The sequence below is a fragment of the Mycteria americana genome, chromosome 5, assembly GCF_035582795.1.
Source record: "Mycteria americana isolate JAX WOST 10 ecotype Jacksonville Zoo and Gardens chromosome 5, USCA_MyAme_1.0, whole genome shotgun sequence".
NCBI lineage: Eukaryota > Metazoa > Chordata > Aves > Ciconiiformes > Ciconiidae > Mycteria > Mycteria americana.
The window spans coordinates 28,522,778-28,549,015 of NC_134369.1; the positions used below are offsets into that span (position 1 = coordinate 28,522,778).

Below are 26,238 nucleotides of genomic sequence, written 5' to 3' on the forward strand. Positions count from 1 at the left end.
ACATGAAACAGTTTTAAGTGCTACGTAAGAGGTCAGATCACGCTTTTGGTTGATTTGCCCTGTTTCAGTCAGTGCAATCACAAGATCCAAATGGTGATCATGCATGTGCTGTTTGGGAATCTGGGTACCCAGCAGAAACTGGAAAGGGTGTGTTATGCTGACATGTGCGGGTCTCTCCAAGCTCTCAGTTCCAGCACTGAAACAGTTGCTCAGGGCTCCTGTTTCTCAGATCAGATCAGTGGGTTAGCATTTTCTGGAAGTTTGCATTGAGCTCTTACGATGTGGAAGCTCTGACGTGCTCTGTTCTTGGCTTTGCCAGCCCAGACCTCGTACTGTTGCCACTGACTTCCATTTGCACATCCTGAGTTGAAGGACTTTGGGATTTGTAAACCCCAGTGGGTGTGTTCCTGGCTTGAAGCACAGCACAACTGGTAGCATTGCACTTAGTTGTTGCTTTGCTGTGTGAAGCGTGGTGGGTTTAGAAATTACAAATCTGAGCCCAGTACCACCACTGGGGACAATTTCTTTCCCAGGCAAACAAGGAAGTCCTCACTTGTCAAAGCTGAGTGTGCATGTGTTCATGCTACTGTCATGCTAATGTGACTGCGTGGCCCTGCCAGTGAAGGTTTCAGGACCTGATTGCTCAATGGATTTAGAGTCTCCCTTCCCTGCTCACACCTAGAAAACATTTTAACATACTGAGTGGATGCATGGGCAGGAGCAACGCAAGGAATTGTAGCTTAGGTTTGTCTTTCAAAAGAAAAGGAGGCCTGTACTCAACCCATGTAAATCAGAGCGGTCCCAAGGAAGCCTCCTCATCTTGCAGAGGAAGCAGACCCAGACATGGAAAGTAAAGTAAGGCGGGAATGTGATTTATCAACTCTACAAAGCAGCAAGACAGCATTAGACTCAGGAGCTGCTGCTTCTTGGACCACAGGCAATGTTTTTCATGTGGGTGCCTCTGCAGTGAGATGAGTGTGAACGATGTGAAGTGGCACAATACGGCTAAAGTGGTTTGCTTTTTATTCCTTTTTTGCCTAAGGCTACTGTGATATGGATCATGTGGATGGGTGCTCAAGGCAGCAGGACTTAGAAGTTTCTCAGATAACTTTCAGACTTTGGCTAATATACTGAGATTTAGCCATCCTTTGTTTCATTGGAGCATAACTTTTTTGTGTGGTGATGGGAACATCTGAGTGCCACTAATTGTGGGCCTCTTGAAGTTCCAGTATCCTATCGATTTGTCTGTATTTTCATATCCCTCTCTACTGTGGTGTCCAAGCTCATGGGTTAGCGGAGCTGAAGGTTCACCTTTCCTGTGAAACTGAAGAATTCCCTCCCCAGCTCCTTACCCTTCTGGACTTCAAGATCTCCTTTCTCTGCGAGATTTGCAGACATGGCTTCAAACACCATCAGGAAGCTGTGGACATCTCCTCCAGGCCCACATCAGGGCTCTGTGCCCCACTCTTATCTTCTGCAGTCGTGGTCTTGGCTTTGAGTCTCTGGGCAGAACAGTTGTGTATCAGAGCTATAAGAAAATAAACTTCATAAAGAAAAATATTGCCCTCATTCTCAGATTCAGATGCAGGTTTGTGTTTCTCTAGAAGCGAGGTGGACTGTAAGACTGGCTTTGTGGATCTTCTCGGGATTGCTCTAGCAAAAGGGATTCCCTGGGCAGTACCCACCCAGCAGAGGCACGCTGCTGTCCTGCCCCAGGCACAGGAAGATGCAGAGGGAAAGCAGCTGCATGTCCACACGAGCTTCTGCGTTGCACCGTTTGTGCATCTGCCTGTTTTTCCACTGGGAAGGAACTGATTTGATTTTTAAATGAAGTCAAAGAAGTGCAGCAAACACACACTGTATGATAAAAATCTGGCTCTTACCTCAGGCAGCCCCTTGGTGGGAGCTCTGCCTGCCAATGGGTTTTCTCAGAGCTTTGGCTAAAGCACAGCAATTCCCATGGTCACAGAGGGAAGCACCCCGCGAGGCTCTACAGCACTCCCAAGTTTTGTGGATTAATAAAAACAATGAAGAAGTGAGAGAAAGAGTTTTATGTCTGGCCTGGTGAAAACCTTGGATAATTTCTGTTTTTTCTTGTAAGTGAATTGAATGTACTTTGCTAACATAGCATATCATTGGATGCAGGTCTATTTAGGGAATGGCATTTGCAGTGGAGAAAGGGAAAGGGATGGGTTAAGAAGCATGTGGACTTTGCGAAGGCTTCTCTCGGGAGCTAAGCAAACTTGTGCCTCTGTGTTTGCATATGTATGCACCCATCTGTGCATGGTGCCGTGACTGCATTATCTTCTTTTTCAGTGAAAGTTTTACTATTTTATGTATTTATTTGTCTGTACCTCTGGGGTACTTGGTGATATAATTGCATATTGGGAGACACAGTGGCTTCATTAAACGGCAAGCAGAAACTTTCTTCCAGTGTAGCCTCACCTGGTCAGGATTTATAGCTGCTCTTCCAATAGAAGTACTGTCCTAAGCAGTTTGTTATCCAATTCAGACATGAAGTTTCAGAGGTGGTTAAGACTCCTTAGCATTTTTCCCTGGTCTTAAAAGCTTACCAACGTTGATCCATGGGCTCTGCCTCCAAAAGACCTGTGCAGGGTGGGGTGTAGAGCACCAGGACTTCACTAGCACAGTAACACTTCACACTGCATGGCAAGCAAGTGTTGTGCCCCAGGCTGAGTAACTGTGTGAGGACAGCCTCCTCATGCCCTCCCATGTCCACACACTGCAGTCATTCCCAGCCCAGCTCCTCCAGCTGTCTACAAGCTTCCCTGGAAATGTTGTTCATGTTTGTGTGGCATTCATTCTGTAGACGAAGCTTATATGGAGCTAACTGTCCCAAATGCTTGCTTGTGAGCCTTTCAAATGGGCACAGCTTCTTCTGGCTCCTGTGTCGATACGACCTTTTTTGGTGTGAAGTAGGCAGGTACATTCAGTGCTTCTTAGACTTGACAGGCTTTAGGGACTGGGAATAAAATACCTTCATGTGCAGAGGGATATCTTTTCCCCAGCATATCACTCTGCAAGCAAAGAGAGAGCTTTCCTCTCCTGCAACCTTCCTCTTCACATCTGCGTTCGCCTTTAGACCTGGAAGAATGCAAAGGGACTTAGCAGCGATCATTATCTCTAACTAGCCTGTGCTATGTTGCCTGTTCAGGTAAGAAATGAGCTCTTCTGTATAATGAACTCCACAGGATCTTGGGGGAAATGCAAATGGAGATAGGATTGTGTCACTCCAATAAAAAATGAGTGTGCTAAGGAAGTGCTGGTGTTTTGCAGGAAGAATTGGATCAAGGAGCCTGAAGACCATGGAGGGAGACTGTCTGAGCTGCATGAAGTACCTGATGTTTCTTTTCAATTTCTTTATATTTGTAAGTGTTTAGAATCCACTTTCTCTCATGAATCCTCCTGTTTCCAGCAGCCTGCTGCTCCCCAGCAGGACAGGCTGTAATTTGGTAAAGTTGCCACGGTACAGAATATCCCCTCAGCTTTGCACTAGCAATCACTGGCGGTTTTGCAGCATCCAAAGATACTCAAACGTTCAGCAAGCCAGCGCAGTGATCACTGTTGTCTGAGTTATTCCTGTCCTTGGCAAGGGAGACCAGAGGGAAAGCTGTAGTGGTATATGTGGTCTGTCCTTGAATGGCAGAAGCAATTGTTTTCTAGTCCTGGGTGCCCTGCTGAGGTTTTCACTAGAAAACTCAGTCATTTTCCTACCACATTTAGAGTCATTCTCGGTGACCCTGTTGCTGTTGCCTTTGGCAGGAAGGGTGGGAGCACCCAGCCACCCTGGCCTCTGTGGTGGCGAGGTTCACGTGTGCCCCTTCACTGGGCTGTCCCCTACAGGTGTGGCAGCAGCTCAAGACTCAGTCTTTCAGCATTAGGGAGGGAGTACACAGTTTACTAGAGTGACGTGTCAAGGAATAAAGGTGCTTGTGCTGCAAAAGGTTCATTTAGTGAGCAAGAGGTATTAAGAGTAGCATGTCAGCAGTCACCTGCTCAGTGGAGAATATATGCCATGGAGAAACAAATTCTCCAAGTGAACACCTTTGATCAAAAGATAGCAATGAATCCAATTTTTCTGCAGCAGTTGTTTTACGTTGACTTATCTCCCTTTCTCTCCTCTCCTTGTGCCCTGACAGCTGGGAGGAGCGTGCCTGCTGGGAGTTGGGATCTGGGTCATTGTGGATCCCACAGGTTTCCGAGAGATAGTGGCTGCCAACCCTCTGCTCTTCACGGGAGCGTACATCATGCTGGCTATGGGAGCGATGCTCTTTCTGCTGGGTTTCCTTGGCTGCTGTGGTGCCATCCGTGAGAACAAATGCCTCCTGCTTTTTGTAAGTGTCTTTGCATTTTCTGTTGGCCTTTTGGTGCTTCCCAAGAATGGGGGTGACTGGATAGACGATGCTGTGATAAGTGCATGAATGGATGTCTGTTATTGTAGCCATTATTCCTGTAGATAATAAATAGGCTTAGGGTACTTTTACACACATCTAGAAATACAGAGAATTTGCTTTTGCCCTATATCAGATCTGAGCCCAGTGGGTATGGTGTCTGGGAGTGTATTTTGACCTTGTTAAGCTTTGTTTCAAAATGGTCTCCTTTGGTTGTTTGGGGTTTTTTTTTTTTACTTTTATAAAGTCACCAAAAATGGTCCTCTCCCGGCCACCCAAAACCCACTGCTCCACTTGTGGATTCATTCCTCAGTGGTTCACAACAAAGCAGAGGGAACGGGTAGAGCAAAGCACCTGTGTAACGGAGCCACCCCCGTCAGCAGAAATGCCCAGCTCAGAACTGCATGGTGGCCTATCATTGCAGCTCTCGATAGCTGGTCACTCCCTTAGGCAGCCTACTCTGCTCCTAAAATGAACCTGATTTGTTATCTTTGGGCAAATTTTCCCCTGAATTATAGGGTTAAATTTCAGCCTGTGTGGTCATCAAGTACTATTTACAAAGAGCTAGCGTCTGAAATAAGTCACTTTTGACCTTCTCCATAAGTTCTGATACTGCAGGGTTTCCAGCCATGATCTCTTACTGGAAGGCATTACCAGTTATGTTTTGAAAGACAAAGATCATTAGTTTTATTTTTCATTTTTGTCAAACGTGACCTTTTGTTTCTCCCTCTGGGTCTGTTGGGGCTTTGGGGTTTTTTGTTTTGTTGGTTTTTTTTTTTTTAATCTTGATCTTACGGTGTTTTGTTATGATTGTATCTTGCACAGCTGCTTCATGGTGCAAAAGAGGCTTGTCTCTAACTTTAAACAGAACAGGAAAGTCCTCTTTCTTGAATGTAAAACCATTTTTTCCTAGAGATGAGCATGGTTTCACTGAGATAAATTCTCTCTAGCACTTGGCTCACCCACCCCTTGAATTAATAACTTGTAAATGAGAGCCCTTTTCTGGAAGCCATTGTGGGTTTTAAGTCTTAGTCACTCATTTCAGAAGTAAATCGGAAAACCAAATGTATCACCTGTGAAGTCATGGAGATCTGCCCAGAGGAACCTAATAAAATGCAAAGGATCAAGCCCAATGAGCCCGAGGTTACTTCAGAGCCTGTCTCTGTCAGATTAAGAAACTAAAAGTTATGTTTGATGAGAAGTATTGATTGTAAGTGAATGGAAGAGTAATATTTTCAGTTTGGACCATGTCTGCTGCATACAGATTGGGGACCTGGCTGGAGGAAGGGAGCTCTGGGCCATGCTCTTTCCTGATTTAACATCACAGAGTTACATCACGGTTTGAATGTTCCTCCTGGTGTTTTAGTTATACTCCAGTGCACTCAATTTTGTGGTTATTACTTCTCTGACTCTTAGAGATAGTTCTGAGCCTTGCTGCTTTATTTATTTACTTTTCTTATTATTTTATTTTATACTTGAAATGTGAGAAATATATGGGCTGCAAGTAATGCCCGGGACTAGGAGAAACTCCAAAAGTAATTACTGGATGAAGAATTAGTGTTCCACTTTGATCAGGTCTTCCAGGGTTTCTGGTATCAAAGTCAACTTTGTTAAACAACCTGCCATCTCATGTCCAACAGCAGTGAAGCACTTGGACAAGGATCTGTGCTGATACCAAGTGAGAAGAGATATGTTGCTAATTTCTGCTTTTTTGGGGGCCACACCAGCTGATGTTAAAATACATAAAACATCTGTGAAAACAGAAGTCTGATAGGAGTAAGTTTTAGGCATTGAAAAGGCAAACCACTCATAAGCATATGCCAGAAAGACTGGGAACACCTTGCAAAATGGAGAGTGTTAGGCTTCAGCAGGGTGGTACTTGGGGAGAAGTTGTTAGATCAAATCAAGTTCACTTACAAAGTTGTTAAAGAATTGATGAGCCAGAGAGCTGCTTGAGTGAGATTTCACAGTGATGTATAATGTATATCTGAAGCTTTCAGTCCAAAGGTAAACAGAAGATAGAAGGGACAAGACAGATGCACACATGCATGTTCTCTAGGTTCTGGCTTCTGTGTTTGCAAGGACTTTTATTTTTCATTAAGCTGCTTGTCTTCTGGTAAAAAAACATAACTGTGGAACCTAACGTTGCATTAAGCACAAAGCTGTGAAGTCTTTCTAGATTTCCCAGCATTTGGACTTGGCTCACAAAAAGCAGCAAACATTGGCCTGCAAATCAGGCATAGAATAACTTCTGGATTGTCCTGAAGACCCTCTGACTGCAAAAGAACACCATGAAAATCAGAATCCAAAGTGCTGTTGAGCATACAACATTGAACCACGGGACTGAATTCAGCTTTGCAACAAGAACAGTCCATGTTAGCTTCATTTAGCTTAGTTTTGAGTGCAGATTTCCTATTTTGCACTCTTGTAAAATGGATGCAGTAGCCCCTGAAACTTTTCAGCATGAAAATGTGGGTCCTTTGGGTTAAAGGCAGTTGCTGCTCTTTTTGGAACTGCATTGCTGAAACTGGAACAGTAGATGAGTTGTGAAAAAGAAACATGAAACATTGATTTGTGGAAACTTCTGATAAACTTGTAACCATCACCAGGAGCTGAGGCAGGATTTTTGACCAGCATGCAAGACCCCACTCCTCAGGATGTTCCCCTTGGATGTGGGGGGGTATCCGTGTTCAAGTGTTGGGTCTCAAGCATGAATTTGAATGTGAGGCTGCTGTGTCCCATGCATTAACCAGTTGGCTGTTTAGTGCTCTCATATATCAGTAATCAATTTCATTTTGGGAGGCAAAACATAATAAGCAGATTTTGACTCTCCTTAAAATGCAGAATGAGAGCAAGTTCTGAAACACTGATGATCCATCTTCTTTTTCTCATCAGCCCTAATGGCTGCTCGTGTTTTTTCTACAGTAACTGTTACAAATCTGTAATGCAGACTGCACAATGTAAGTGTAAATCAGTTTGGGAATGATAATGAAGCTTATCAGAGTTAATCTGGGAATGGCTGCTTCCACTTCTGCACAGACCTGTGCTGGAGCTTGGGTGAACATGTGTCTCCCAGTAATCAGTAAATGAAATGCAATTAGCAGGGTGATGGGATTAATCACTTGATCACCACCTTAGACCTCTTAGTGACTATGCTGAGATCCCTTGATGGATGATGATGTGAATTTGCAAAGCATCGTTCATTCTCATCACTTGTTCTTTGCCCTCCTGTGGTGAAATTAAAAACAAAACAGTCTCTGAGCAGGAAAAAAAGAAGCCACACAGAAAACTCCAGCAGTAAGAATAAATTATAGAGTTAACTAGTTCAGCAAAATCAAGCAACAGCCTTCTGTTAGCAACCAAAGTCCTTGCTCATCTGACTCTTCTTGTTTTGTCATTTGAGCCCAGGCTCCTTTTCTTTTGTTTCCACTGCAGAAGCGGGAAGACAAATGGGACAGGGTGGTGTGTGCACTTTTCCAGTGTGGAAAAATCGCTTACAGCTCTGATAATTGACAACAAAACAACATTTTGCCCATTCCAAGCAGGTAGTTTGAATTCTCTCTCCATTACCAAAATGCACGGTGCACAGCATTGCAGACGCTGTTTATAAATCATTGCTTGGGGATCACAATAGTACTTCTGGCCCCATCTGCCTGCCCTGTGTTTCAGAAAGACCTTCAATAACCTTCTCACACACAAAAAAAATCCAGACTTCTCTTGTGTTTATTTCTACTTGTTGCTTCAACCACTTGTGTTGGTAACATGTACCACATGTTTATTACCCTCTATGTGATGCGGTCTTACTGGGTTCTCTGTTCACTCCTGTTTTTCTCACATGGTGCCAAAATCCGAGTTCATTTCTGAACGTTTACTCAGTTTTATAAAATCATCTTTGCGTCTGTGGGCTAATTCTTGGGATTCTTGAATTTTAGAAGGGCTGACTCTCAAACGGTGATTTCTTTTTATGGCTATAAGAACATAAAAAATGGCCATCTAGTTCAGACTTATGGTTCCTCAAGCCCCCTGTTTTGTCTCCAAGAACGGAAATGTGATTTTGGGCAAGGGTGTGAGCCTAGCCACTTTCTGCTCTGTTCCCATAGGAGTTCCTCAGCACCAACATTTGTTGTTTTAAGGCTGTTAGAGGACACATACCTGCCTGTTCCTTTTACTATTTGTTATGGACTGAAGCGACATCAAACTAGCATGAGGCATCAATGTAACTGAGAATCGGTCCCAAAGACAGGCCGAGTCCTGAGCTCTTTGATGTCAGTGAGTGCTTTCCTGCCCTGGGAGGTTTGTTCCCTTCAACACTCTTCTTCTCTACTTGAGTTTTACCTCTAGCTAGTTTTCTGTGCTGCCTCCGGGCAGAAGGGTCTGAAGGGGGAGCCCGCAGGAGTCCCAGCGCTCATCCCAGGCACGAAACGCTCCACAGTACCTGAGCGCTCTGGGTAGGCAAGGTCCCGGGGACAGCACCCTCGCAGCAAGACGTCTGCCTGTCTGGGGATGAGACCTCTTAAGTGCATCTGATTTATTCTGTGGCATGGGTGGTGAAGGCACGGTGAATCGCTCAGGCTTGGTAACATCACAGAAACAAGATGCCTTTAATAAGACTGAAGACCAGACTTTTAGACTGAAGCAGCAGAAGGTTGCAAGGGCAACAGGATGAAAATACAGTTCCAGCTTAAATTGAACAACCATGTGCCTCTCTATTCGATTTCATTTCTCTTGCCTAGAATTATGATGACATAAGTGTAATGGTTTTACTTCAAACTGAATGCCTGTTTCTCTTTTGCTACCACTCAATCTGCTGGCTATTGCTTTCTGTCAGGTCTGCAGTGTGTCCTTAATTTAAGGATATGACTATGCACACTTTGAATACTATACAAGACATGGATGATACTTGCATGATCAAATTAAAATTATGATGGTGTGTTATCAGCTTTCTGTAGATGTTCTGCATGGTTAATACTTAACTCAGTGCAACGCCATTGTGTGGAGGGGGATATTAACCAAGGCTAATTTTGTCCTGAAATGCAGAATACTCTGAAAAGAGTCCATTTTTGGTCATAGGTGTAAATACTTGAGTATATGTCCCGCTATCTCCTTCCATACAAAGTGAGTCATGATCATATTACAGTAAAATTGTTTATGTTCTTTATGTTGTGATGAGGGATGTGTGTGCATATGTAGGTGTATGCATGTGATGCATACACCTCTTCTTCTCTACTGGAGTTTTACCTCTAGCTATGTACCAGTTTTCTGTGCTGCCTCCGGGCAGAAGGATCTGAAGGGGGAGCCCACAGGAGTCCCAGCGCTCATCCCAGGCAGGAAACGCTCCACAGTACCTGAGCGCTATGCATGTGATGCATACACCTGTGTCAGGACAGCTTAACCCTGTACGATCATCTACATAATCATATAATTTTTTCCATCAAAGTAGGCTTTACTGTTTTAACCTGGTGCAGATTTATCAGGGGATGCTACAGGTCCTGTAGCCTTACTCCCTTTCACCCATTAGAACCAGGCAAAAGCGTTGCAAGCTCCCGTGTCCTGTGACGTGGTCAGAGAGGGGCTGTGTCTGCTGCAGGTTACTGTCTCATAGGTTTTTCTAATTATCAGGGAAAAAAAAGTTTTCTCAGTTATTTTTTCCATCTCTTTGGTGACTAGCAGAACTCTGTGTTCCTACTAGCTATTGCATGCACCTAATGGTATGTCTGTGGTTTTATTATTTTTTTTTTTTTTAATCTTCTCTCTTCCAGTTCTTCATGTTTATTTTGTTAATCTTCCTGGCGGAGCTTTCAGCTGCAATCCTGGCTTTTATCTTCAGAGAAAATGTAAGTATCCGATGGTGGGCAAACTCTGAACCCCAGTGGGATTGTACCCAGCTGGAGCATGGTGTTAGATGGTGGCTGATTCGTTTGTAGAGCGACTGTTTGTTTCAAATACCAACAAACCTGCTTCATTACTACCCTCAGTCTGCAGAACTGCCAGCAAGCCAGTGAATGCTAACTAACCTGGCGCGTGCAGGGCGGATGGTTTATGTACACAGGAGATATACACTGGGGGACTACTTAAATCCTGAAGTTTTTAGAGTCTTCCTGATTCTTTTGCAGCCAAACCAGCTGCACATTCCATCAGAGAGAAGTTTTATAATAAAGTCACACTAAGGTTAAAAGCAACTCTTTTCTTTTTTCGATATAGCATGTGTTTAATATTAATATTAATACTGAAACCTCCTGTTTTCCCAACAGAGCCAATGCTTGCTCTGCAGTGCAAAAACTCTCTTGTACATCTTTTAATCATATTCCTTCTTGAATGTTCATGTTCTGGTGCTCACCAGATTCTTCTTGATGCTGCTTGTAAGGTATCCCTCCTGACCTGCTCTGAGCAAGTCTCTCCATGTCCCATTTTGAGTCCCATCTATGGATCCCTTGCGTATTGCCCTGCTTACAAGTTTCTGGTCCTTCTCTCCACAGCTTCATATGATGTAGCCTTTCTCTGCTCTGCTGCTATGCATATTATTATATGGCCATCGTCCCTCCCCTATGCTAATAGTAAGCTTTTACTACACTAGTAGAAAGCACAGTCTCATTTGTTTCTCTAACCAACAAAGGTTTGTGCATTTTTTTCATGTTCCCACGTGTGCAAAGAAGAGCCTGACTGAACTAGGTCCATCCTTCTCAAGCCAGCCCATCTTTGAAATATGACTCTGAGTGATGGCTGTGAAAAAATATTGGCCAGTAGAGGTGGTTGCTAGTGACTGTTTGTATTTATTTTGTTTATTTGGCCTCTGCCAGTAGTAAGAGAACATACAGAACACTCCCTGTACTGAACGTGACAGAAGTGTGGCATGAGCATAGAAGGGCCATGTATAATGATGATTTTCTTGAGCCGGGACATACTTTTAATTTTATTCATATAAAAAGATTTTGATAAGCAAAGAATCAAGACTTAGGAAGCTCACTGCAAGACAGTGTGGTGTTTGTGCAGTAAGATGGTCTTGGGGGGAGGTAGTGAGAGGATTTTTTTTTCCCTTTATAAGCTGGTGGACTTTTTTCTTTGCCTCAGATCTGAAGGTAGTGGGGAAGGGATGGCACTTTGTACACAGAGTGGATGCCCCATTGCAGCTTAGGCTTTGAGACCATGCCCTCATAGGAGCAGCTACTGCTCCATAAATAGGTTGCAGCATGGGGGGTCTGGTGTGTTCTGGTCATTACAGCTCTGCTATTAGGAGTTTTTAGAGAATTCCTTTGGTTCAGCACAAGCAGCAGACCGCACACGTAGAAACTGCCCTGCAGACCCAGGTACAGGCTTCATGACAGAGAGAGAACGCGGTCCCTGGTGAGCAGAGGCCGGGCGAGCAGCCAGCAGCTGACTGCTCCCACCTCCCACCTTCCCTGTGGGAAACTGGTAACAGGTACAAGCAACCAGCCAGGCTCGCTGCGAGTCCTGCGTGTGGGGTGACTGCAGGGCTGGCTGTGTCGTCTTCCTTCAGTCACGAGGAGCCTGCTTACATCTTGCTTCTGGGCAAAGCATCGGTGCCTTCCACTCCCATGGAAGCTGTAGGACACGTAAGGATATATTGTCTTGCAAGATAAGGTCACAGTGGTTATTCTAGACTTCTGCGGCATCTGGCGGTGTTTTGTGAGTTAAAACCTGAAGGGGAACAAACTTCTGTCTTTCTAGAGCTTGTCTCCTTGTTTGTATCACCAGCTTCCCACTCTGTCAGAATGACTGACAGGAAGGGCTTAAAAGGGAAGGAATGAAGCACGTCAGATCCCAACATAGCTGGAGACGGCTCTATGCAGAAGTTAAACTCAGTCTGCAAATTCTTGTGGTTTGTTCTCTCCTCAGGTTTCTTCTGAAAAAAACCCTCTTGTTTTGTTGTTGCTATATATTTTGGTGGTAGCTCCTCTGGCTTAGTAACTACTTGTGGCTAATTTTGCTGTCATCTTTGGGTTAGGGTGAGGCTAGATGGCTGGACAGGTTGTCCGTGGGGACAGAGGTTGTCTTTCACCCGTGTCAGGAAGAATTCTTCACAGTAGCAATTTAAGGTCAGGTTCAGATGCGCTTTTCTCTTCCCTGTGAAACAAATTATTTTCAAGGCGTGTGGTGGTAAATGCGCATTTAGGCAACCTAACTTGCTTGGAAGCTTACCAAGTGGGTTCCTGTGATGGTCATTGCACCAGTCCATAGGGCTGTGGCCTCACTGGGTGCATAAAATGAGACAAAAGAGAAAGATACGCTCTACCTGTTCGCTTTCCAGATAATGTTCAGTGCTGCTTTCTCTTGTATAGTGTTTTACATCCAAACTAGCTCCCAAACACTCAACAGAGTTAAATTATTAATACCTGAGGGAGTGAAAGAAATTAAGAGGCAAAAATAAGGGAGAAAAGAGATGTTTTCTGCTGAGATTTGACATGAGAGGAAGAGTCAGTGAAACAGAGTGTGGTGGGGGGGTTAGTGAAAGTGGTATTGGCGATGGTGAGCTACTGTGATCTGCAAGTCCAGTTGCACTCCCAAAGAACTGTTTAAAAGCAGCCTCTGAAGAGGAAGGCTGTTGTTAATCAGCTATGGGAGTACCAGAGTTTCTCTTCCTTTGTAAAGGACATTTGGGAGGGTGGAGAACCCTTTTTCATCTAGGAGGACCCCCCCTAAAATAACGTCTTCCATGAACAATAGAGAGAGGATGTGAAAGAGCGATTTGCCTTATGTACAGGAATTGCTCTCTATATGCCATTCAGAGGTCTGGATGGGAAAAACACTGGAGGGATATTTGACTCTTTTTCTTAGTGAATTGTCTTAACAAGCAAGAAAGCAGGATGGTAGAAACAGATGAGTCCAGTGGCAGGGCTCTGGACGGAGTCAGGATGTTTGGATTTGTAGGCCCAGTTCTGACACTTAATAGAAAAGTCGCTTTGGTTCCTGATACCTCTTGTTTCCTCAGACATAAGGCACAAACTAAAGAACATGAAGCATCCATCCCTCAGTTGAGCAGCTGGAGGTCTCTTGGATGGAAGGCACCGTGGAAGTGAGAAGTGCAGCACTGGTGACTGTACCTACAGTACAAGCTGTGTCACAAGTAGTGTGTCAGAAACGTTAGGATGCTCCAGGCAGATACAGATAGACAGGAGTGTGTCCTGTTTTCCAAGCAGACACCATGAAGCCAGCTTCTTGCACAGCATTCAGTATTCTTGAACACAGAGCTGCATGAGAAGGCTGTGACCTGCCTGGCCAGTGCCGGCACACCTGTGTTGTGCAGAAATGCCCTCTTTTTCGTAAGTCCCCTTCATCTGGCTGCGGTAATCCCAGCCAAGCTATTTTTTTGAACCAGTGTGACAAAACAGTCCCACTTCATTCACTGGCATGTAAATGTACGCATGCATGTGCTGCTTCTGTATTGGCCACGTTCCCCCCAGAACAGCTAGAAAAAACCACAGCTGAACGGCTCTTTATTGTTCATGACTGTGGCTGATATAACTGTGTCGTCAGAAGCGTGTGCAAAGATCTGGTGGTGTTAGTAGGTCCTTTGCTCCCTTCTGAATAGTTCTTGCCGTAGTACTCCAATGTGCACAGACCTCATCAGTGCCATTACTAGCTTCTGCAAGAGGGGGGTCATGGGCATGTGAGTAGGACTGTCTTGCTGACTTTTTATCCTCCTTTGTCAGCAATTTTTTAAAAGAAGAAAGATGCTTCTGCTGATTGGGGTTTTTTTTAAGGTTTTGGTGTGGTTTGTTTGGTTTTTTTCCATTTTTCTGAACTTCAGGTGCTCAGGACAAGCAGTTTAAGAGCAACAAAATGGAATCAGTTATTTTCCTGGCAAACTTACCCTTCCAGCACTAGGCTTTGTTTTAGGCCAAGTCTCGTAAAAATCACACACAAACTCTGAACAATTTCCTCTGGGGTTGCTGCTGTCAAAATAAAGGTTTCACGTTATATTTAAATGACTCTTTTGTTTTAGACCCCGCCAAAGGCAGTCAGCTGGGATTATTACCAATGGTAATATCAGTTTCAAAGTCCGTGCTTCAGAAACAGACAAGCATCAAAAAAAATGTGCTGCTGTCTCTGCAGGGTAGGATGCTGCATGGATAAAGTACACAGAGAAAGGGAGGAAAAAGAGAACACTGAGGACATGTTTCAGTATCTTCTAACCTGACCTTCCCTCAGTGCACCAAATTCCCAAAGGAAAATGCCAGTCCTCTCTTATCCTCTGGTATTTTAATATTCAAAAGCAAAAAATGAGTTAATCTCTGTCTCATAAAAGTGATTTAGGAACTTAGCAGCATATCTCATTAAAAGGTAGTGAGGTTGAGCTACCTACATCATTCAAGTCTTTGTGACAAAGTTTTACCCAGTATTGATTTAGTCATTAAATTTGGCCTTAGTTTGTATTTGTAAAAGAGAAGTCAATATTAAGTCGTATTTGGGGTCTTTTAAAGAGTCACCACAGCCTTCTCTTTTTTGCCTTAAATTTTGTGATAGAATTACAAAGGAAACAAACAATTTTGTGCTTGTGCTTTTGTGCCCACACATACATCTCATACATATGTATTTGTATGTGCAATATTTCACGTTGCATATCAAGAACTTGAAACCCACTCGTAGCAGTATATGTTACTGCATCTGCAGTGCTGTATGAACAGAAAAAAAAAAGGGGTCTTTTTCAGGAAGCTTAATTTCTGATCCTGCAAATATGCAACACTAGAGCAGTGTTGAAAAAAAAAATCCAGCCAAGTCCAAGCCCCTTCACTGAGGCTTTGCAGTGGCAGAGAGATTTTACCTGTGTGGGTCACAAATCACAAGATATTTTCAAGAAGGGACCACACAAGTCAAGACCTATTGGGAACCTGAAAAGGGGATTCCTTGAAGTTTTCATCCTGAAGTGACAGAAAGGTGGAAAGATTGGAGTATTCAGTTTAAGAAGACTTCTAAGTTTATATATTTACTAGTCCTCCAGAGAGTGATCCTAAGTAAATGTAATTTCAAGGTGTCTAACTTTTTGAGGAGACTCTGAGCAGAAATGTTGGTTCAGTTTTTCTATTTTACTGTAAAGGTAAACAGGAGTAAATGAAATTCCATTCATTTTTATTGCTGACCTTAGGAAAAATTGTTTAAATTATCTAAACGCTGGAAATATAAAGAGGGTTTTTTTTCTTCATGTGTGTGGGTCAGTTTAGATAATCTAAAGCATTTTCAGGGAAATGGTCTTTTTTTCTGATTTGTAAGTTGATTTGAACATTTCATATTCATTACATGTTTTTTACTTCCTTTTCATTCCCAGAAAGTTTGGTGTTAGAGCTTGATTCTGCTTTCTGACACATGGAAGTAAATTCAGAGCAGTTCCTCTGTCATTAGTAGGAAGTTAACTGGTTTAAAATGAAAAGTGAGGGGAAAATCATGCTTTGATTGCAGACCTCATGAAGCATAGTAAGTTAAGCTACTATTTGGGTGTGGATTTGCAGATATTTCTAAAATCTGTTTTAGTCCTGTTTCAACTTATGAAACACTTCCAAATACTGCTGAATATTTAAAAAACAACCAACCTTTAAATGCAAACGTTAGCTTACAAGTATAGATATAATTCAATCCCTGATTTTTAATGAGCAACAGTTTTATTGAACAACTACCATTCACCCTGAATACAGTTATGGTTCAGCCAGTGGCTTTCCCCGTGTTTCCCCTCTGAGGTTTGCAAAAAAAAGAACAAAACCAAAACAACCAAACAACCCCCAGCATTCACAAAAGAGGCCTTTGGGAAGTGGTTGGGAAAGGGGTGTTGGAAGTAACCTTTGCATTTCCACCTGTCTGTGCATTTCAGCTGACCAGAGAGTTTTTCACCAAGGAGCTGAAGAAGCATTACCTGAGGAACAACGACACGGACGTCTTCTCTTCTACCTGGAACTCTGTTATGATCACAGTAAGTCATGCCGTGCCAGTCCCATGCTGCCCGTGGTCAGCAGCCATCAACAGGGTGCTCAGCCCGCACCCTCAGCTCGCCTGGGTCAGCCTGCTTCAACCACCCTGTTGCATCAAGGGGTTTCCTGTTGCTTGCATCCTGTTGCACTAGGGTTTGTGGCAGTGGTGGGAGGGAGATGAGAATTTGGCTGACAGCCGGTCTTTCTCAAAGCAAGCTGCCGTCAATCCGGAGAGAGACACTCCTGGTGACTGTGTCAGCCTTTGTGGTTTGCCAAAGCCTGAGGCATTTGACCCGAGTGGGTACCCCCAGCTTTCAAACAGTGGGCACAGAAAGCCGTGGAGCTGTCTGCAGTTGAATATCGCTGCATTTACCCTGGCCTTTTCACCTTGCAGACTACTTCAAAACTGTTCCCAGCCAACAGCAGCCAAAACTGGTGCTAATTAATGGCTTTTTGTTTGCTCTTGTGAAATGAGTTGGTAAGTGGCAGGTTAGGCAGGAGCATGCCTAATGGTATATTTTCAGTATAGAAATATTAGCCATCAAAATTGACTTTGTTATTGGAGTCCTAATAAGGCAGGTTACAGATGGACTGTGTCATTGGAATTGGAGTCGTTCTTATCTGCTACAAGAAGTTCTGTGTGTATGTATGTGAACTTAGTGCTCAGTACAGCCCACGGTGTATCTCTTCAGGAGTGAGGAGTAGGACATTGGGCTCTGCAGATGAAAAGTCAATTTTAATCTTAAAAGAAAAAGATGATTGCTGCCCTTCATGCTGATTCAGGACTTTAATAAAGACATTTCCTTTTGCTGACTGAAAGGAGACAGAGTCAGAGTATGACTTGAATCCTTAAAAAGGACCTGACTTGAATCCTAAAAAGGGACCTTACTTGAATCACCTAGCAGTGCCTTTGAGCAGCAACAGTCCTGTCCATGAGCTATGGGGAGAACGGGTGGTTGGGAGCCTGGATTGTACTGCTGGCTCCCTTACAGACTTGCTGGCTGATCTCAAGCAAGTCATTCTGGATGTGCTCCAAAGCCCTGTGTAGTTCGTGGCAATATTCCCAGTGGTACCTTAGAGTCTACAGCATGACATGGGAACAGTGGGACTTTGTAAAAAGGCTTTGACGAAACAGAAGCTCCAAGGTACAAGCACAACCCACTTCTTTGGAAACAACAGTTGTTTTGTCTCTGCTTTGACTGAAGCTTTGATCCCTACAAGAATAGGTCTTTGGTAGATTTCTCATATCTGCTTTCAGGGCGAAGTGTCAACTCTGTCTTCCTTTCTTCTCTGTGCCTTTCCCTAGTTTGCCTGCTGTGGAGTGAACGGACCAGAAGATTTTGAAGCTATACCTCATCTTCCATACTCCTCTTTGGAAAAGGCAACACCAGAGGCTTGTTGCCAGCGAGAGCTCCAGAGCCGAGAAGGGGTGTTTGTCAACAAGGAAGCCTGCCTCAGAGGCGTTGAGAGGTTTCAGAACAGACAGGTAAGGGAAGCCAAACGCCAGGAAAAGGAGTTTCACAGCGGGCAGAGAGATGGCTGGGGTGGTCATGGGTAGCTAGTGAAGCTGGCAGGTCGTGCCATTCTGACTGTAGCTCACATCCTAATTACATTTCTGCTGACAGCTTTTGAAGTCATGGCATATGTCGGGTTTTGAAAATTCCCTTTCATTGTGTGCACTGCTAAGTCCATGTTGTGCTGTACCAGCAGAAATATGAAGATTTTCGCAAGGGATTGAGAGGTGGGGTGGAAATTTGCATCAAGTTTTATTGTGTTTCTGAAGGTTAGTACTGTCTCTGAGAAGTTAATTAGCAAGCCAGCACAGGTCAGTCAGGATGGGATGGAGTTGGCGCTTACTGGCTGTGGTAGTGGCTCCCGTTTAGTTCACAAAGACTCCGCATCAACGACGTATGCAACCAAGGGGGTTGAGGGTTAAACAGCCACAGAAAACCATGTCTGTTTTCCAAGGAAGAGAAGTGTTGGAAAGCTGCATTTCTTTGCTCTTTTAGTCTTTACAGTAAAAAAAGGGCATTTCTTTTGCCAGGCCTCTTGACTTGGCAATTTTTCCCAATACTGGAAAAAGGCAGTTCAGCATAATGTCATTGACACTGATACTACAGTCATGTTTCCTTACATTGTCACCAAGATGTGAAGTTTAAGAAACTTTCTAGCAAAGTTCCTGACTGTGTTCACCTCAGCATTCACAAGCCAGCTGAGCTCTGTACTGACCTTATGTACAAGCCTCCTCTTCTGTCCAGACTAAGTGGTGGTCCTCTTTTCAGCACTTGATAGCAGATTGTGAAAGAGAGTAAAGGAGCCTGGAAGCAGCGTGTGAGCTGTTCCTTGCCTGGCAGCTGGAAATGGTTGGCAAAGGCGCTCTGGTTGAGAGATCATAGCAGACAGCACTGTACTGCTTCTGCCAGGTCTGATTGCCACGAATAGATGGGAGAGAGGAGAGAGATGACAAACAGCAGGGAGGGAAAGAGAAATGCATTTTGAGAAAGAGGGTTAAAGCAGGTAACAGATTTAGCTTTCCCTAAGTGGTGATGCTGAGGCCTACCAATTCTATGGAAAGGGAAGGTTTCCTGTGAGTCCTTGTCACCACAGAGCGTTGGTGGAAAAAGCAGTGTGCACAGCGAGTGTCACCAAGCCCACAGTGAGGCACTTCTGTAAAATGGGAGAGACACTCCCAAGCAACTGATGGCTGAATTCAGGCATTCCTGGAGCAAAGTCAGGCTCTCGGGACAGCACGCTGGTAGGACAGTGCTGGCTGCACTTGCGCGCACCCCCGTTTGTAGCCAGCTGAGCAGGGCATGCTGGAAGTTGGGTTAAGGTTGGAGTTCTGGCAAGCGCCCAAACATTTTGTTGCTGGGCTGGATGCTTTACCCTGAAAATGGGGCTGAAACATGGCTGGAACAGAGCTGCTGCTGAACGGTCTCATGTTGACAAGAGTGTGGTTTTTAACAGCTCGGTTACTGCCCCGGCAGTCTGCACTCCCTGGGCCTGCCCGCGAGTTCGTCCCCTCTGTGCTCGCCCTTGCTCTCCTCTGGTTGCGTCTCACTTGCGGCGAGCAGGGTCTGGCATGGACACCAGTATGTAACTGTTGTGCGAGCAGGGTCTGGCATGGACACCAGTATGTAACTGTTGTGCTGTCTTTGCAGTTCAGACGTTTTCTTTTTGGGTGGAAGGAAAAAAATCAGGTGACTGAAATCCCAGCAGTATGGGTGGGATTAAACATGTATGTGTGAAGTATATGTTCAGTGGGGAGGAGAGCTACTTTTTACATTGGGCAAACTCCAATCTACTTTTCTCTTTATGTGTGACCTATTTGCAGAAATTTGCTGGGGGGTTGGAATTTTAGGCTGGGAGAACTAAGGCCAGGATAAGCTGGTGATTTCCAGAAACATCCTGAAACCTTTGCAGAAGACCTACCTGCTGTTAATTGTACGAGCAGTAATTAATGACATTAAAGATGATGGTGGATAAGTGGAAGGATTGCTGCAGTGCATGGCCCCAAGTTCTTAATGAAATTAATTCTCCTATAGCCAGAAGATCAGCAGGTGTTTATCCATGTTCCTTTGGGTGAAGGCACAGAGAAAAGGTCCTGGGTGTGAAAGAGCTGCTGGCTATGAGGAGAGGATTCAAGAATCTCCTGCCTTGGCTTTAAATAAATCGTCCTTATCCCTAGCCAGCCTGGGCTGTCTGTCATCTGCCCTGAGGGTCCTGTTCCTTGTGCTTAGTCTCTGCCCTTTGCAGAGGGAGTGCCTCTCCCATGCTGCTCCTTTCTGCCCTTCAAGAAGACACAGTTCCTCCTGGTCAGTGCAGGGTTGTGGGTGTGAACCACTCCCATGCCACTACAGCAAAACCTTCCCCTCTCTGGCACTGTCCTGTGGGTCTCTGCCTCCTGTGCTGTGGGGCTGGGTGAGGGGGTGAGAGGGAGCCGTGCTTGTGGTGCCTGCATCTGAGAGCACCTCTTGTACTAATGAGGGCTGTGCCGTGAGAACCATGCAATGTGCTGCTCGGGTGTGTCTCACCACGTTTTGTCCTTCCTAGGGCTGCTACACGGTGATCCTGAACTCCTTTGAGACCTACGTGTACCTTGCAGGAGCCCTTGCCATCGGAGTGTTGGCCATTGAGGTACTTACTGTTGTGTGACCAGAAGAAAAGCAGGTGTCGTTAGATGTCCAGCAGCGAGGCAAACAGGCAGGTGCTCCCCCTTGCCCGGGGAAGCTGCGCCTGCAAAGTGCGAGGAGGTTATCAACTTGTGGTTTTAATTGCCTAGAAAGAGCCGGGTGCTCGGTCCTTTGCCACAAAAGGCAGGGAAATAACGGGTGCCACACGCCCGCAGTGCCGCGAGCCTGCAGTGCCGCCTCGTGTTGGGCCCGCCGCAGAGCTCGCACCCTGCCGCGCTGGCCGCAGGGGCTTCAGGGACCCCCCGCCTATACCAGGGCCCCACAGTCACTGCCCTCATTGCGGCAGCACCCCAGCAAGCTGACTAATCTGTCACTTGGTTAATGTGTTAAAACTGTGCCTTGCTTTAAAAACTTCTGTTTAGAGCTTGAAACTGTATTGGCTCCAGAGCATCTCCGTTATCCAGCATTAGCGTCTGGCTCTTTGGTGATGTTTCTGAGGAACGGGCTTCCACCAGACACGACATTAGCCCAGAAGTGATGTCCCTGCAGCATTGCTGGGGCAAGGCCGGGTGCTTTCCCCCATGGCTCTGTCTTGTGCAAAGGAGAAGGAGCTGGGCAGAGCCCCAGCAGCCCCCATGAAGGTTCCGCTGTGCCTGCTCCGGGCAGTGGGAATGGTGTGCAGAGCAGGGACGGCAGAGCCTGCTCCCCTGCGACACCAAGGGCGGTTTGGGAATGAAGGCAGGCTGCTGCTGTAGCCACAAATGTTTTGGGGGACAGGGGAAGGAGGAGAGGGATCGCCTTCAGGAAAAAAAAAAAAGTTTTGCCGCAGCCTCCCCTGGATGGTGGGAAGGGTCCCCCTCGCTGTGCCACTGACTGCTGGGCAGGAGGGAGTGACGGGAGTGGTCCTGGGGCCAGGGAGGGCTTTGCCAATCTTCTGGAAGATGCAGCTGACTCTTGTGGCTCTCTGTTTTGTTTTTGCCCCCTTCTTCCCCCCCCTTCCCAGCTGTTTGCCATGATCTTTGCCATGTGTCTCTTTCGAGGGATCCAGTAAGAGGTGGCCCGTGAACTACCACGTTCCCCACGTACTCAGAAGAAAGAAGGAAAATCAGAAGAAACAAACCTGAAAACACCCAAAAAACTTTATTTTTTTTAACAAAATGGGGTAGGGGGAAAAAAAAGAAAAAAAAGAGGGTTGTAATATATGAATGACCAAAAGGATTGTACTTCAGGGGCTGGAACTTTGAGGTGATGTGCACTACACTGTACACCGGACCCTTGCCCAGAGCCACCTGCAGCAGCCGTGGAGCAGCAGCCCAGCGCAGCTGATTGCACTAGACTGACGGAGCCTGTGAGTGCGAGGAGGAGGAAGATGAGCACAGCTGCCTCTCCTGCAAGGCTGTGCCTACCGTTTGCAACTTTATCATGTTTTAGAGAGCAAAGGACTGAAGAACAGCCACGCAGGGGCTGGATAAGGCAACAGGTTGGCCAAAGTCTATGACTGTCCAGCTGAGTTTGAAACAAGCAGTGGTGGCTCATCTCAGAAGTAGGTAGTTGTTTGCGCGATTCTGGCTTTAATGCCCAGCCACAGAATGAAAACACACGTTCTTCAGTGGAAGCTTTGCCCCTGTCACCTGAAACTTGTCAGAGAAGTCAGGCACTTCAGTGCGGCTGGCTTTCTCTGGAGCCCCAAGCAGGGGCAGCATGGTCTCACTTAGCAATGGGACTCAGCTAAGGCAGGCTGATGGTCAAGAGTTTGGTGCCTACCTATCTGTTTTTACTAAGATTTATGTTCCTTGTTGTGAAAAAGAAAGAGAGCAAATGGTTCCCTGCTGTGTTCCCATCTCCTGGGAAAAATAATGGCTCTGGTCAAGAATCATTGATACTGTTGCCTTCTCGAGAAGGGGAGGAAATAGTATTTAAATCTTGTCGGTCTTTGCCTTTCCCTTCATACTTGCAAAAAGCGGTTTGTGGTGCTCTGTTAGCATAAATATTTGCAGTGGATTCCTACATGCTTTCCAGCCCTAAGGGGAGTTCCAGGCATGGTGCTGGATGGAGGAGGCAGAGGTTTGTCAGCCGCTCCCATGCTGTTTGCCTGAACGAGTCTTGCCGTGTCATTTCTGCTCAGAGGATTTCCCCCCAAGATCCTCCCATAGGCTCATGACAAAAGCATCAAGTCAGAATTGTTTTAGTCTGCGTGCTAGTTGAGAGTGTTTCCTCCCTTGAGATAGTCTGACATTTAACTAACTTATCATCTACTTAATCATTTGGAAGTGAACTTGAGAAAGATGCCTGGGACTGGACCTTGGTCGGCGATTAAGATGGAACTGCTGAGGCCCCAGGCAGGCTCTAAGAGCACCCAGTGTGCAGCCAAACCACTCCAGCTGCTGCTCCGGTGGTCGTGGTTATCGACCCGGACAGGCCACTGGTTCTCTCCTCTGGAAGCCTCAACCCCTGTTGCCTTAATTGTTCATCTGGCCACTCCCTGACCCCAAACTCATTGTGCTTGGGAGAGGACGGAAGGGGCTGTGGTTTCTTGTTTAGCTTAGGTCTTTTTACAGATTTTATGGGCTCAGATTATGGAGCGCTTTTATATAGGCTTAAACCAGCCCCTCCGAAAGCTGTAACCACTGGCAAGGAAGGAGAGGGGGCAGAAGGCAGCGGCGAGGAGCCGAGCAGTAGCCTTGTGCCCAGGTTTGGCAGCAGTAGGTGCACTGTGCCGGGCCGTTCCCTTACGCCACTGGGGCTGCGTCCCTTCAGCTCTCCCAGTGGCACTGCACAGGCTACAGGGAAGGAAGGAAAGCAGCAGAAAGGCTGTCTAATAGACAACGATCCTGGCTAAATGTTCAGGCTGGGGAATCAGGATACTAAGGAACAGAAAGGAGGCATTAGAGCTTTTCCAAGCTTCATTTGAGAACAACAATTTGCTCATCAGCAGGAGAGGGCCCAGGCAGGTAGAGCTGCCGCCCCCCCGTGCCGCAGTCAGCATATTCCAGCCACGGAATAGGAGGCCAGGGCTGCTGAGCGGTCTCAGATGTTGCATTAAACCTCGTGGAAAGCTTTTCTGAACTATTTCCCTCTGGATCTGCTTTTAATGAAGCATTTTAGCATTACATTCTGGTCTGTTGTTTAATGAAGGAAAACAGTTTTGCTAGCCAAAAACCAGCAGTATTTGTACCCGACAGCAGGTGCTGTGCTTAAGATAGGAAAAATCTGTTGCATCTGCTAGTCTTGCAGGGAATGGGCTGAGCAGAAGGCGAGCTTATCTGTTCTACTTCTGCCCCAGGAGCTGGTGTCAGTGACTGTTCAGGGAGAGCAATTCCCAAGGGAGGAACAAAACCATGAGCAGAGATGGTAATTTGGCTGGAGGTGAGTGAGAGAAGCAGAACTGCCTCCCCCAGTCTCCAACTTTTCCTTTCCCCTCAGTTTATTATGCAAAGGCCTGGCTGTCTCAGGTCAGAGCCTGGAAGGCAAATACCCTGATTTGTGTATGGTGGGTGGCTGCAGGGGGAAAAAAAAAAAAGCCTTAAAGCCTTTTTCTGCCACCAGTGGCATGGGGGAAAAACTGTCAGCACTGGGGGAACCAGACCAAAGCAGCCAGAGCGCTAAGTGATAAATATACACGCCTGAAGGTAGGCTCTCTGCAGGCTTATTTCTCTTTGGCTTTCCTAATTCTGTACTCATTGCTTTGTCTGTTTTTAGCTTTCTCACTTTCCCTCTTCTCTAATGGTTGTCCCTGTATCTTCAAAAGGATCTCTTATTCGTCTGTTATTCCGGCCTTTGCACAGTTGTTTCTCCTCTCTTACCTTGTCTGATCCCCCATTGCTCTTTTCTGGATGAAGACTTCAAATCCTCTCTGCAGCTGGCTAGCATGCCACTGGGAACACAGCTGGAAACCCCACCAATGGCCAGGCAGCACATTTTAAACAAGAACTGGAGATAGCTGTAAAGATACGTGGAAGTCTGACAGGACCTGTGGAGGCTGGTAACAGGCAAAAGGAATTTCCCCTGGGGGAATTTAATGAGCAAGCAAGCCCAGAAAGCAGACTCCTGGTGTATGGCGAAGCATGTACATTTGTTGGTTTTGTCCCTTGGTTATGTGGCTGCCCCCTCTGTTGTACAGTAGTTTTCAGAACAGTAGGCAGGAGAAGCAACTGTATTTTTATATTTGTTTTTACCAGCTCTGGTGCATATTTTGGGGTGAGGGGCTCAAGCTAGATTCACTGCTCGCTGGAGAGCCTGGGCAGGCTGGGGACCAGAGGGAGCTGCCATGCTGCCACCTCCTTCGCTGTAGCACTGTGACCGTGGCCCAAGCACCTTGGATGGAAGTAGTAGAGAGCAGCCTGTGCCTGCGAGCCCACAGCCCCTCTCGGCACCCCTGCCTCCCAGCTGTTATTTAATGCTCAAATGACTGTCACAAATGCCTGGGAAAAGGGCTGCGTGTGAAATAATGTTTGAAATCTATTTTAAAAAACTGTAAATGTTCTTTTTATTAGATAGTGGAGCTAATTTATCCTGTATGCCCTACTGTAATGCTTTTTTATATTGAAAGGAATTTTTTTTTTTGGTAATATAAACCAGAACACAAGCCTGAAGCACTCTCTGCACGGTTTTTGTGTGCGTTTCTTAAAAAAAATAAAAATTAAAAGAAAGATATTGTGACAGTGAAGTGAAACGGCTTTAATTTTCACTATTTGCTTGGTGTTAAGTACAGTCACTTTCTTACCAGAGGAGAAAGAATAAACTCAGGTACAGCAGCTAAAATGAGGTATAAACTGAAGTGTCCCACTCTCCCCTGCCCCCCCACCCCAAGTAAAAACCCTTGACCAGAAAGGAGAGGCCAGCATAGGACAGACAGAGCCTCTCCTCTGTCACCAGCTCCAGTTTGCCAGATAGTGGTCAGGCGTAAATAAGGCGATGTAGGGAATTATGTGAATGATGAGCTTTCTTCACCCTCAAAAGCGAGGGCTCTATGAATGCAAGGGTTTGGGTCCATCTCTGGCAGAGAAAGGGGGTCAGCCTTAGTCCTGGCCTGGCTAGGAGCACAACCCTCTGCGGAACACAACTCCCAGCCCTGCACAATGTCATACAAATGCAGGAAAGTCGCTGCAGTCCCCCGTGGGAGACGATGCCAGTCCAAGGCCTTTCTCACCCTTTAAGAGATAAAGAAACTGAGGCCTGTGGAGATGGAGTTTTTTTCTCTGCAGATCAGTAGCAGAGCCTGAAGTGATGCCTCAGGCTTTTGATCCCAAATTATATGCTCAGCTGCCACCTGCAGTTGTGATGCCAGCACTTCTGTCCTTAGCGATGCCGTTCGGTACAAACGTTTCGGCATCCTCCTCCCTTCCCCCCCATTCACAACAGAGTGAAGACAACCAGCCACAGTTGGTTTCTGGCAGCACTGCAGATGCTCTGCCTGGGCTCCATCCTCAAGCCACCCTGAGAAAACTCCCTCCTAGACCTCACCTGCTACAAATTCACCTCCTCAAGTGGGCCTGGCCATGTTTCTCCTGCAGCGCCTTGCTGATGAGAAGGGACCATGCCAGGGACCACAGCCTTTAGGTGTGGAAGGTCTCCCTTAGGTGTAGAAGAGGTAAAGAGCCCCAGTCCACTTCCATACTTTCTACATGGTCCATTTATAGCAAGATGGAGCGAGAAGCATGAAAATAAAACAACTTCATCTCTCCCCTTTCAGGACTAGGTACCAAGTAGCATGAAATCTCTTACGTGGCTGCTCCGCCAGGCTTTGCTCTTATGTTGGAGCAGAAGACATTGACTGGC

At 45.8% G+C, this 26,238-nt stretch overlaps 1 protein-coding gene across 9 annotated transcripts in view; it reads left to right on the top strand.

Annotated features, from left to right (window-relative positions):
- The window catches only part of TSPAN18 (tetraspanin 18), a 171,875-nt gene extending 146,609 nt beyond the window's left edge, over positions 1-25,266 (top strand). For 7 of the 9 annotated variants that reach the window (XM_075502553.1, XM_075502546.1, XM_075502548.1 and 4 more), the window contains 7 exons: positions 3,298-3,389; positions 4,161-4,355; positions 10,172-10,246; positions 16,231-16,329; positions 17,634-17,813; positions 20,381-20,464; positions 21,464-25,266. In XM_075502553.1, the coding sequence (XP_075358668.1) occupies positions 3,327-3,389; positions 4,161-4,355; positions 10,172-10,246; positions 16,231-16,329; positions 17,634-17,813; positions 20,381-20,464; positions 21,464-21,511 (744 nt within the window). In that variant the 5' untranslated portion in view covers positions 3,298-3,326 and the 3' untranslated portion in view covers positions 21,512-25,266. The remainder of the gene's footprint in view (positions 1-3,297; positions 3,390-4,160; positions 4,356-10,171; positions 10,247-16,230; positions 16,330-17,633; positions 17,814-20,380; positions 20,465-21,463) is intronic. The other 2 variants (XM_075502554.1, XM_075502555.1) reach the window with 2 other exon arrangements.
- Positions 25,267-26,238: the final 972 nt, after the last annotated feature.